This window comes from Hyalella azteca, unplaced genomic scaffold, assembly GCF_000764305.2.
Source record: "Hyalella azteca isolate HAZT.00-mixed unplaced genomic scaffold, Hazt_2.0.2 contig11130, whole genome shotgun sequence".
NCBI classification, from domain to species: Eukaryota; Metazoa; Arthropoda; class Malacostraca; order Amphipoda; family Hyalellidae; genus Hyalella; species Hyalella azteca.
The window spans coordinates 16836-30490 of record NW_025941139.1 but is presented as its reverse complement, the minus strand read 5'-3'; the positions used below and the strand labels follow the sequence as shown (position 1 = coordinate 30490).

Here is a 13655-nt window from a genome sequence, read left to right as displayed (position 1 = left end):
TTTAAGGAAAATCGCGGTACAAAAATTTAAGACGCATGAGGCGCGGCTACAACACCTTTGTTAAAAAAAAGTTGAAAGTGTAGCCCCGGTAACTATCACCCTGTTAGTCTGACAAGTGTTGTTTGTAAGGCAATGGAATCCGTTGTGTGGGATAGGATTAGCGGTCACTTGGCTGTTAACCATCTCCTATCAGACTGACTTTATTGCCGGTAGATCTGCACCACTAACCTCTAGCCAATGTTGAACGATTGGACTTGCCTTGTGGACGAAAGCGAGCTAGTAGATATAGTGGCAGTACTAACGGAACCTTTTCAGACTGGGCAACAGTGGCGTGCCACAAGGTACTTGGGCCTGTTTTGTTCATTGCTTTTATCTAACTACTATCTAATTAGTCGATCTAAGCACCTGAACAAACTGCACCGCTCAAGTATTGACTATGCCATACCAGTGAACGCTCTTTGATCAGTAGCGAATGATCTTTGGTTTGGAACACATGCACTGCTAAAAAAAGTTAGACTGGGAGAAATAAACGAATGAATATAATTTTCATGTCATCCAGATGATTTTTAACAAGTTTTTACGGTGCCCGGTCGAACCCTATTGCATTAGATTTTTGAAGTTTGTTACAGTAACTGCAATATAAGTAGATTTCAATCAATGTAAATGATGCATTTTGTATAGTGCTTTGCTTTTTGTTCGCAAATTTTAGTCTGCTGATATAATATTGCATGATCAAAATGGTTGGACTTCATAAACACGGATGTACGGTAGAAATTTTCGAGGATAAAAATGTTTTAGGAATGTAAAGTGCATTGTAATAAAAGTATATAAGCACAAAAAATGTTTGCGTTAAAGCCATATGCCTAAAAATGATACAAGATTCGATATTGAATGAAAGATTACAAAGGGTAATAAGTTGCGAGGTTCCACCTGTTGTGACTAATCCGTGAAAATTCCAAATACATATTTCAAGGAAATACGAACGCGGTTTTTCTAAGGCAAGATACACGATGAATTGTTTTCACGACAAAAAGGTAATATTAACAACATGTTTTGTTCGTAGTTCACACTTTTGATACAAAATTCGCGCGTTCTGTACGAAGTTCGTGCGTTCTGTACGAAGTCCGCGCATTCTCTGCGATGTGCGTACGTTCGATATACGAAGTTCGCGCGTTCTGTCCGAAATTCCCGCATTCTGTAGGAAGTTCGTGCGTTTGATAGTGAATTAACGTCCCAAACAAAAATTAAGGATGGCACACCGATGATTATAGGTGGAGATAGTAGTTTATAGGTGGCGTAACGGTGGATGGACAAATCTACCAAAAATCAACAATTAAACATCAATAAGGGTTGCGATATAGGGTTGCGGGAGAGGGTTGCGATATAGGTTTCAGTCATCGATGAATCATTGATGATTTACAGGGTCTGAATAATCGATAGCGCATTGCAGGCAAGTCTCTTTTAAGCCACTGAAACCTGTTTGCCTACACAGTGCACGAAGGTATTTGCCACTGTAATTTATCCAACCTAGAAAGGTGTTATTGGGTTGCGGGTCATTCTAGATCAAGACGAACACACGACTTCGTGCTTTGCGCTTGGCTTTTAGATTAAGTTATGTTTAGAAAATTTAGCGTGAATTCGGTAGATACCAAAAAACTGACAGAAGCAAAGTATTCACAAATTTTTCAAGCCACAGTGAAGCCACTGGCCATGTGTCAGACTGTTCCTGATATAAATTGTCCGAGGAACAATGGAAAATGTTACACACAGTTAATGTTAATGTAAATGCAATACACACAGTTTTTCCATAGATGACGGCGAATCCAATTTTTTTATTCACCTAAAATATTGCATAAATTTATTATGAATTTTGCGTAAGTGCCAACTGTCTGTGTTGGAAATATTGCGATCAATTGAGACTAATTATTGTATCATTAAGTATAAATTGTATGGATCGATTAAGTGTGTTCCGTAATATTTACATCGCTGCAAAGAAAAAATGGTTCGATTTTCGTTTTGGTGGCTTGAAATTGATGGGAAATATGCGGTTTTCACTATTTTTAATAATAGTATTGTCAGCATTGAATATGCCGAATTGAGCCATTCGTCGATGCTAGACATCGCAAAATTTTATCAATTTGCTTGTGCTGTGTTCCGTCACTCATAGCTCTAATTTCGCTGTTTTGAACCACCCTACCATATTTTCGATTTCGACTAGTATTTTTTGCCGGCAACCGTAATCGATCAACTCGCGTGACCAACCGGCCAGTTGTCACTCGATCAACCCTCATGGCATAAAAATTATGCGATCAGCGTTGTTTGGGAAAAATATTAACAGTCGCCGATCATCGATCAACAAAGGTGTAGTTGAATTATAAGAATTTTAGTGTACGAGGCATGTTTTTTAAGTCAGTATCGTTTTGGAATTTAAAAAAAACGTGCAAAGATATCGCATTTTTTATTTTTACATGAAAGCCTGTACCTTAATTTACTTTTCTACATAATTTCCGTAAATATTGAGGCACTTGTCATAACGTGGCACCAGTTTTTGAATACCCTCCTGATAAAATTCTGCCGCCTGACTTGTTAACCACTGCATCACAAATGAAGAGTGCAGTGTGATGCATCAAGTGCAGTGTGATGCATCACGCAGCACTCGAAGAAACACCTGGGCGGTCGGCGTCGTCAAGACGATAGTGAAGGCAAAACATTTGTGATGCATTGCATCACATTTGTGATGCAGGTATGAAGGGTCTGCTGCAGTACTTGATTGTGAAGATTAAAAATGTACAAGCTAAAACGAACCATATCCCTCCAAACAAATGACGTTGAAGCAACGCTTAATCGACGTTATTTTAACGTTAGATGCCTGCGGTGGGATTGTCTCAAAGAAAATTAGTCAGCTGTCACTGAATTTCCAACAATACCTACTAACACATACAATGCGGCAATGGCCGTAATACCTAGTAAGAATGTTTAAAAAACATACTTTTTTCATAGTCTCGCTTGTTTCTATGCATGCAAGTACTGCTCACGTCTGCCTCAACCCCAAAAGAGGCAAAAATCCACAGCTGCTCAGTTGTCAGCTCTATTAGTGAAGAATAAAATGTATGCAAGCCTTTGTAATTTATTTCTAATTTCCAGATATTGATAACATTGCTCACAAACTAGTGAATAATATCATCGCATCACCAAATACCAATAAATTGATCAGCTTGCAGAAAATATTTTTAATCATACTGACTTAGGGAACAAGTCAGTGAACTGACAGATCCGTATCAAATCAACACAACTGTTCAATATAGAGCGATAAATATTCAATATCATGGACGAGATCATAACCTCGCTGGGTGTGGGACCATCAACCTACTTGATCTTTACTATCGCATCATTAGGTGAGTATTTATTATTCCTTGTCCTTTTTCGTCTTTCGTTTATGATTTATGACATGGGTACACACGTAATCCCCATGCGGATTGCAACCTTGCAACCAATTTCTACCCATGTAAATTTTCCATCATTAACGACTGGCGCATGAATACATGCTCCAGATAAGTATCATTGGCATGAAAAATATTTACAATCATTAGGATTGAAGTGTTGTACAATGAACATTTTTAATGGATTGCACACAGCTGTGCAAAACAAACTACTGATGTATATTTATTTAAACCTCTAGTTAAGCCTTTAGTTGTATACATGGTAATCAGAAATTATCTTATTAAAAAGAACTTGAGGCTCGGCATTCTTTCTTAATAATATACGTAAATGCAAGGCTCCATTATTGGTAGCTCTATGTTAGTTAGGCAATTATATTAATTAAATTACATTCGTACATTCCTACAATGCATGAAAGCTTAAATATTAAATTCCAAGTCTAGACTTTTTCGTCTAAAACTTTATACCTAAATTGATACGTAAGGTACTTTTACTAAAAAATAATTTCATCGTATTAAACCTTTACCTCAAGCCAAAATAAGCTCTTGTTAAAAATCGAGTCCCTCCAACGACCTGATGAAAGATCATACTACTTTTAATATGAAATTGCATCCGTGCCACGCCGTAGGTTTCAGCGATTCCTTCCAGTAATTCTACTCCTTTCGCATCGAAAATATATACATCTCTTGTCAATCATAAATCATTCTAATCAATGGACACTACACAGGACCGATGTCGCACGTGATCAATCTCTTTGGATCCCCGTTCATAGCTCCACCTGTTCAGTTTACTTGTGTCAACACACATCAACCAGACGTCATTGCAACAAATTCGTGAGTTTTTACCATGGCTTTCACTCTCTTCCATTGAATTGCCAAATTGTTCGATTGCCAAGGAATCTTCGATGATCACGATGAGCAAAATAATCGTATATTGTTCATCCAAGCATAAATCTTTACTTGAGTAAGCAAAATAATCGCATTTTATTCCTACTTCCAAAATGCAGATCGGAATGCGGTGAGGAGCCGGCAGGAGCAGAGTCCAATGACACGCGGAGCTGCGATCTGTATAATTTTTCGCATGAAATTTATCATTTCACCCTGACTGAAGAGGCAAGTGAATGCATGGCCGAAGATCAATATTCAATATTATAGTTCGTTATGTGGTCGAAGATGATGAATTATTACATACTGAATAGTTGAGGTTCCATGTTCCAACTTTGATACATCACCACTGGAGCGATCGGCTCGAAATAAATTCAGGTTCAAAACGGCATTTTATTATTTGTCAAGAACAGCATTGAACAATGTATGTTTTTTGGTTGAATGTTCCATGTCAATGACTCTAATTTCAGTTTACAGTGAGCTTGAGGACCTATATAATACTAAAATGCTACGACCTTACAGTAATTGTCATTGTAACGTATGTTTCACTTCACTTTAGTTCGAGTTGGTGTGTTCCAAAGCCAACATACGGGAGCTCTTTCAAATGATGTTCACGATTGGCTGCTTGTTGGGCTGTCCTGTCGGGGGGCTGCTTGCCGACAAGTGAGTGGGTGGAATAATCTTAATCCTCAACCACTCAATTCGTGAGTATTACGCATATAGATTGCAATTAAAGCTAATTCATGCTACAAATCATGGGTGGTTCATCTGTAACAATCGACAGGCATTGAGGATCATATATTGGTCAAGCCAGCCTCATCAAGAAAATGCGAGAGCAGGAAGACGAGAGGAAAATAAAACTGATAAAAGGGTGCCCTCTGTGTGGAAGGCACATCAGATTTGTGTTCATTCTTTATACAGGGTGCGGCGCGGGAACTTACTTATTTGAATTGCGCGCCACGTGGCGGCCATTAGTCCTAGGAAGGTGGCGCCATGCGCAATATGGTGCGCGGGCTATGAAGTTTTTCGTCCACTCAGTTCAGTTGCGACCATGCAGTGGTCGAGAGAGGAGCGCGCGTTCGCAGTCTCTGTGTACTTTTCTAGTGTTGAACAGCATGGAGGTCACCTACAAGATGTAATATTCAAGAATTAAACTTGTAAGTAAACCCAACGAAACTTTAAATGTAGCTCTTTGTAAAAAAGAAAGAATTAAAACGCTATCTTTAATACTTTTTACTTTGTGATTTTTTTAAAAGAGTAAGTTCCCACGCCGCACCCTGTATATTGCAAGAAACTATCAATATGATCAATCGATATAAAATTTTAAATAAATTGCTAATCTTTGAAGTAGAGTTACGTAGTTAGTAACGTATTTATTCTGAAATTTTCGTTTGTAGAAACTAAAGTTGAAGTTCAAATTTTATGAAAGCACTCAAAAAAGGCTTGCCATTGAATTTGCAATCACAGTAAAAGTTACAAGATGTTGCTTCTTAATCTACGTGCTTCTTCAGGCTCGGTCGACAACCCACCTTATGGTACGGCTCGGCACTGATTGCATTTTTCACCACACTCCTAGTTACTATACCGAACCTGACAAGCATCCTCGTCTGCCGATTCTTCATCGGTTTCTCCACAATGTTAAGAATTTCGACTGTATACACAATAGGTCAGTTACTGAGCAGAGGAGAATTTACTGTCAATACTCTCAACCATCCACTTGTCGATGGAATGTACTAGTTTACAGCAAATAGATAGCAATGTTGATGTTTAGAATCAATGTCTGTTCGAACAGTCTTAACGTTTGAAGCTCTGCTCACTTCTCTGGAGTGAAGTTCCTAACAAGATGTGGTTAAGATCACTAGGTAGATGAGAGACTTGACGACAGGCCAACATGGTCAAAGCAATGATGACAATATCATTCATTATTGTTATTATTTATACCATTGTCTGAAATGCTCACCCTTACTGCACATGTAATTGTTCTCTAAATCCGAGTTGCTGTGCAGGTTTAGAATTCTGCCCGACGCCCTTGCGGTCGGCGTTCGGCGTATGCATGGCTTTGCCTTACGCCGTAATGCTGAGCCTGTTAGCCGGACTGGCTTATGCATGTCCGGACTGGCGGATGCTGCAGCTAGCTGGTTCTTTTCCTCTCGTTTTGATGTTTTTTCTAAGTAATCCTTTGTGAGTAAATACACGAGTTTTACTATTACTAAGAACTTCAAGGTTAGTCTCATAAGTGGGAATTCTTCACGATGACGGCTTAACTAACTGATAGTAGTAACTATGCTAGCAGGCAAAGTTTTATACCCAAAAAAACATCATAACTGAAATTCATTAATTACGTCAGGGAAAACTATGTGATCAAACTGTTCCTCTATTTTATTATTTCCCACCTATGTTCAGTTTAGTGAAAGACTCTCCACGTTGGCTAGTTACTCGGGGACGGCTTAAAGAAGCCGAAGCCTCGCTGCTCCGAGTCGCGAAGTGGAACAAAACGACATACAACTTGCCGGACAATTTGATGGGCGTCCTGGAAGACATTTATGCGGTGAACATTTAAGTGGTGAACCCTAAAACATTGAAGAGGCCGAATACATTGTTTAGCATCTTACACTCTCACGAATATTAAAGTGTTTCCGGTTTAGATAAAGACCGGTCCACACACTCAGTTTTACACAACGATTTGTCTGCGCAGTCTTAACCCTTTCCACCCGGCTATATGATGGAAGTTATTTTATGTGTATTTTTTGTGTTAATTATACTCTATGGACCTTTATTATAGTTTCTATGCTACTAAAATATAAAAAATTTAATTAATATAAAAAATAGTGATCCGGGACTCCAGAGTCCCGTCAGGGCTCCCGGGACATGACATAATCATATAGCCATCACACGCGATCCCTTGTATTATGCTCCAAGATCTGCACAATATGCACTTATTAACAATAATAATGTAAAATAAAACACGTTTTGCAGTAAACATTTTTTACTTACAAAATTAACACAAAAAAAAAACAAATAAAATAATAGCTTTTCAGCATAAAAAGTAGCTGATTTTTTTTTGCTCTGCTGATACAATTGATACAGTGTAAGAACTAATCAGATATTTATTATCAGTAAGTACATAGAAAAAAATAATCTGAATGAAATAATAAGTTATTACGTAGAATAATAACTTTGGCTTATGTGACAAGGTGAGATAAAATCATAACTGAATACATCATATTTCCTTTATCGCACGTGCATTTGCACGCTTCCCTAGCTACTTGTGAAACTCGCCAAAACAGTTTTTGGACGTTGCAACAAAGATGAACGCCACATTGAGAACATTTGGATAATGGACGTGATTCCACTTTATCCAGGGAACAAACTTCATAATGACCACGAATGTTCGTGAACAGGGGCCAGTGATTTCCAGGGATGCTCAACTGTACGGAGTCTGGTGTCGAGAATTTTCCTTTTTTCCTCTTGGCATGATGGGTGCATGAATGTTCTGTATATGCCAGGCGTTCTCATGCTATTTCTTGTCGATAGTCCAAGAGGGAAATGGCAGATTGACAATGTTCCTTGTGAATGAGGAAGCTGTTCACGATTGTCATATCTAGAAGTCCGAAGAATATGCCATGCCACCATTTCAAGCTCTTCCTATTGATGCCATAGATTTGCCTTAGCATGTCATGCTTATCAACACCCCCCATGTGTTTATTATAATCTTTGCCACCAATCGAAATAGAGCTTGTGGAAGCGGTTCTTCAATGATGCGACAAGAGATGTAACAATGTTTCCACCAAGGCCAAGGTTATTATTGACCATTTCGTCATCTGGCTGCCGCTTTCCACAATAAATGAAAAACTTGTGTATGTATCCAGAGTCATCAGCGAGACACCATAATATGTATCCTCGTTTTATGGGTTTCATTGGGTTGTATTGCTGTAGAGAGCTCCTTCTCTTGAATTTGATCATGGACTCCTCCACAGACAATAATTCTAGAGGATTATTTACTGTGGAAAACCGTTCATTTAGTTTTTCAAGATACGGCTTCAATTTGAATAACACGTCGTGCTTATTTTCATTCAGTTTTGCATTGTCGTTTATATGCAGACATCCTAGAATTTCAATGAAACGGTCACGAGACATTGCTGCTTGAATGATAGGTACACTCATATCTTGAGATGAGGACCAATAATGTCAGAGCTGATTTCTTCTATTGTAGCCCATCACAATGTTGATTCCAATGAATACTTTTATTTCATTTTTCGTCACAGAAGCAGGCTTCCCCTTTTGTACACTTTTCAAATTAGTCTGGAAGTGAATCATATCAAGAAGATCCTCATAAAAAAATGCATAAAACATCGAGGGCGCATGCAAATTCATGATTTCGTTTGGGATGCGCGACAACCTCATGGACAATTGATTTTTCTTTTTTTTTTCTCCATTTTCGTGGATGTACACCTACCACAGGAGTCTCAGAAGCTGCATCAGTAGGTGTAATCTCGGCTTGTTCATCCAATTCAATGATATAATGGGTTCATCTTCGACTTCCGCATCTAATCTGTACACGATATGAATGGTTTCTGTGGGGTCTCGATCTTCAGGCTCAATCAGTCAATGTCGGTATCTTCGTGAATGTCAGCATCAATTTCGTCCTACAGATGAAGTATTTCATCTGCTTCCAATGACCGATTGGCCATGTTTCAGGAAGAAGTGCTCAAGTCTGAAAATAAAATAAGTTACAACATAAAAGTGCCGTGGTGTAAAAAAAATGAATACGAAATCGATGGGACCAGTAAGAATTGGAATTCTCAGTAGTATTCCTACCTAGTGATACAAACGACACGCGACTCCTACTGGGACTATCAGGTCCCGGTTCTCCTGGCGGGACTTGCAAGTCGTTCCCCTAATTTCTATTTTTTTCATCAAAAACAGTCTTCCAAATACATTTATTTGTTATATTTCGTTAAAATATAAATTTTTACACAAAATTAAACAAAAAGTAAGGAAATCCATGTTGAATATAAACAGTTATGATGGAATATTATGAGAGAAAAAGGAAACTTACTGTCATTCTCAGCTGGCTGATGCAATTGCCTTAGAAATCTCACTGGGTGAGCCGGTTGCCAATTAGTAATTTTCTTGAGGTGTATAAACGAACGTAGAAGTCCCGTTAGGTGCCTGGACCTAAAATTCCTTGTTGTATGTATTTTAGAGCGTGAAACTTGAGGCGGGACTTGTGAGTCCCGTCAGTGGGGAAAGGGTTAAGTCGGAAATAAATCGTTGAAATTTTTAGAGCGTCCATACGGTGCCGACATATCTGTGTAGTTTGCTCAGTCTTGCGTTCTCGCCATGGAAGAGGCAGTATATTGGTCAATTTTGCTTTGCGCCAGGTTAAAAAAAAGATTGTATCATTTAGGAAATGCGAGGAATCAAAATAACAGAGAGATGGCTTGTAGTAGATGTCATCTTCACCAGCTCCAGATCGAATCGATTTATTAATTTTTTCCCAATTGTTTACGTTAAAAACTCCTCAAACTATTAATATTTACAGCTGTTTCTCTGTTGGCGCTTTCATCAATTTCTTTGAACTTTTCCACTAAGCTCTCATGTATTCACCTTTTTGTCCCTGTTACTATAGTCCTTGGATTTTACTCGCCAAATGCAAGAAAAACTTTCGTATAGAGCAATAAATTCCAAAGAACATTACCGAAGGTCCGCCATTGTCGTCAGAATCATTGAAACTGAGCACTAATTGAATCGGAAAACAGTGCTACCGTCTACACATTCAGACTTATCCGCGCAGGTCATTGAAATCTGTGCCATGTAGTTCAGATATCGCTGCAACTGTGCAGTCTTCTCGCCGGCTTCAGAACTGCGCAGTTTTCCGTCCACACGCAACGTTATAACTGCAACGATTTGAACTGCGCAGACCAATCGTTGTGTAAAACTGAGCGTGTAGACCGGCCTTAAGGATGATTTTCACTAGCGGTATATGCTTTTTTCCGGTCGTCAGGCCGTGATCATACATATAATTTAAACTAAGTGTTGGCAAAATCAATGTCGATTAAATTCAAATCAAAATAATGCATGATGAATTAACACAAATAGTATAATTATGACCATCAACAAATTCCTGCATTAATGCCGTCAAAAATATCCACCGAGATGCTTATAATAAAATAGATGGTACTTATTTTTTGAACACAGAAAGAATGTGGGGAGAAACCAACGTCTACGCTCCTATCCCGCTTCAAGTCTCTGGTGTCGTCGCCGTACCTGCGCAGAGTGACCGGCATTCTGGTGCCTGTGTGGCTGATGCAGAGTTGCCTGTACATCAGCATACCGCTCAGCGCTGACCAATTCCCGTACGTCAAAGACTCATAAATTAATTCAAGACCAAACTGTATTTTATTGCATATGTTTGTTGTAACGTCTACCGATGCTGTTTCATAAGTAAAGAAATCGGGATATTGAGGATAAATGTAGGCCTAAATAAAATAATTCATCAGTTAAATTATTTTAAAATTGAGGTTGCTTCATATTTTACTTCGTTTGATGGGAGAAATCAGGGACAACAAGCGTCATTTGCTTGTAAAGAACTGAACATAGTAAAGATTCTTAAGAGAATTTCCTATAAGTTTAACGTTCTAATTTCAGAACTTCCAATCAATGAGTCAATTTAAAACGCCAGAGGAATTTGGATAAAACAAAATTATAGGGCGTTGGCTAAAAAATCCGAGCAGTAACCATTTCTAACTTCATTGTCTACTTACATGACTATAGTTATTAGTTTTCTTCTAATTAATAACAATAACAACAGATAATACTTCAGTTGGCAAACAATATTTTTGGGCTCAAAATAGGCCAGGCATGGCTTCAGTAATTTTCGGTAAGACAATATTTAAAGTAAATTCGTAAAATCAAGCCATTTCGTGAACATAAAAAAATGAATACCAAATGGATGGGAATAATGCTAAACAATGACAATAATTAAAATAATGGCGGAAGTCACGCCACAACGGAAATTGAAAAAAAAGTAATAAAACTTTAAATGAGATAGCAATCTATACCGAAGACTTTCAAATATGAAAAAACAATAATGAAACTAATTCTGCATTCGGCGATACGATTTAAGACAAAACATCGAAAATATTTAGTTAATAAACCATGATTTGGGTAACGTCATGGCACCCTTGCCCCCGTCAGCTCACCCTTCGTGTATATGGCCGTGTTGGGTGTTGCGGAAATCCCAGCCTATACGGTCACGGCTCCCATCACTGCGAGGCTGGGCAGGAAAAAGTTCCTCGTAGGAGGACTTCTTCTCACTTGCGCTCTGCAAATCCTCGTCGTGGTTCTCATTGCCATAGAGTATCAAAATTGTGAGTAGCTACTAGATTTACGCAATTAAGTTTCTACGAATGAGCAGAAAACGACATAAAGTCATCTATGCAATCGAAAAAAATGTCTAAAGTTCAAGGAATTTGAACGTTACTCAAGAGATAGCTTGATTTTGTTCAACTTGTTGGATAATTAAAAACGCTTGGTCAAACAATAGCAGTCAAATATTGAAAAAACAGTGATCTGGACGGGAGACCTGATTTTTCTGTAGACCGATTTTATGACCAGTGTATTAATTTCCACGTGCAAAAATACTTTTCAGGCAAATGTGTTCTGTTCGACTTCGTCTTATAACCTTGCAAATTTCATATGTATCGGTGTACTTGCACTTTGAGCTTTGCGAGGGACAGCTGTTTGTCATTCCATTGTGCAAATAATGTGATGTATTTTAAATAATATAAATACTAAGTAAGGATGATGAAACAAATACAGAAATCAATAAATTATATTGTTAATTATGAAACAAATTACAGATTGGCTGAACATGGTACTCATCGCGTCCGGGTATACTATGATCTGCAGTGTATATCAGGTGCGAATTATAAAAACGTTAATTCAAAATCGAGTTTATTTTCACATTAACACACCAATTTTATTACCGACTGAAAATTCAAATTCGAATATACATTAATGTAAAGACTCTCTAATAAATACGAAACGCATGACTTTAGTTATATAGTTTTATTTTGCACAACATGAGGAAATAAATAACATGCTGGCGTTAGTGAATTTACAGGAGGCATTAAAATATTACCTTATTAATTTTAATTGAGGGCTATATTAGTATCTTTTTTGTCACTTAGGTTCTCGGGCAAAATGAATCCTTGCTGTTATATACCAGAACTTAGCCCTGATGTATTCAAGTTTGCTATGAAATGCTAAGTGATGGTTTTCATGTCTCTGTCTATATTATTTGTTGTTTCTGTCTCATCCGGTGCTGTCTTCTTTTTTTTATAATCGTTACTTGAAAATGGAACACAAAAATAGCGCCTATAATATCGACTCGGTGATACTCGACCAGTTCGCAATGCATGGTTCGCCCGCAAGGAAAGAGAGGGAAAGTATCTAGGGTGGAAGATCTGTGTAAGTAGTAAGATTAATAGAACGCACTAATCATAGTTCAATACTAACAATTTTCAACATGATACAAGCGAAGCACGAAATCTGATAATTCGAGCTCATCGGTTGATTTATTGATTGAAATTGATACATTGATTCTCCTTAGAAAGAGTCAGTGTATCAATTTTCGATAGAAGTCCTAGGGAGACAAGGCATGCGTCACAAAGAAAACCTAATATCTTGAATATTGGAACCAAAACTCAAAACGAAATTAATGGTTTCCGTTGGATGAAGATAGTATCAAGCCCAATAACCTCACACTTATGAACGTACTCAATCCCTTGTAAATTCGGAAATCGTTATCGTAAATATCAATCGCAATTTGGGAAGGAAATCATTATATTAAATATCTTCAACGAAATTGTCTTTTACGGTTTGGGAGAATTCGAAATTTTTACCCATTATGATTCGCGTTCATCCGCTAAGCAACACTTTTGTTTCTCTCATTGAGGTGTTGTTTTCAGGTGAATTTAGTGTTCTGCAGCGAATTGTTTCCCACATCCATTCGATCTTTTGGCACCAGCCTGGCATTTTTCATGACGAGCGCTGGCTACAACATCCCCCCGTTGCTGAAGATTTTACTGGTTCGTGTGCACTGAATTCCACCTGAAACTTTCGTGAACTTTTCACTCTTGGTGACAAAGTCCTGCCTAATACGGACGTTCAAAACCCCATATGAAAATATCTATTATCCGTACACAGCTTGTAATGCAGGTATCGATAAATGTGATGAAAATTTTTATATAAATTAAAGTACAAGATAAAATACTGGTAGAATTCGAAAAAGCTTTAAATTTTGTCTGACATTCACACGCTGTTTTC

At 37.9% G+C, this 13655-nt stretch overlaps 1 protein-coding gene across 1 annotated transcript; it reads left to right on the top strand.

Annotated features, from left to right (window-relative positions):
• Positions 1–5802: 5802 nt before the first annotated feature.
• On the top strand, positions 5803–13373 carry LOC108674024 (solute carrier family 22 member 15-like). Its single transcript, XM_047882725.1, has 8 exons — positions 5803–5857; positions 6329–6407; positions 6726–6870; positions 10524–10681; positions 11523–11695; positions 12188–12246; positions 13298–13313; positions 13357–13373. The coding sequence occupies exons 1-8, from the start codon at positions 5803–5805 to the stop codon at positions 13371–13373; spliced, it is 702 nt and encodes a 233-aa protein (XP_047738681.1).
• Positions 13374–13655: the final 282 nt, after the last annotated feature.

What these genes read in the sequence shown, in the direction of transcription:
- LOC108674024 (XM_047882725.1), top strand. Translation starts at nt 5,803, where the DNA reads ATGTTGCTTCTTAATCTACGTGCTTCTTCAGGCTCGGTCGACAACCCA. An exon ending in TCCTGGAAGACATTTATGCG is followed by an intron (nt 6,871 to 10,523) that starts GTGAACATTTAA and finishes TTTTGAACACAG; the next exon opens with AAAGAATGTGGGGAGAAACC. An exon ending in CTCAGCGCTGACCAATTCCC is followed by an intron (nt 10,682 to 11,522) that starts GTACGTCAAAGA and finishes TGCCCCCGTCAG; the next exon opens with CTCACCCTTCGTGTATATGG.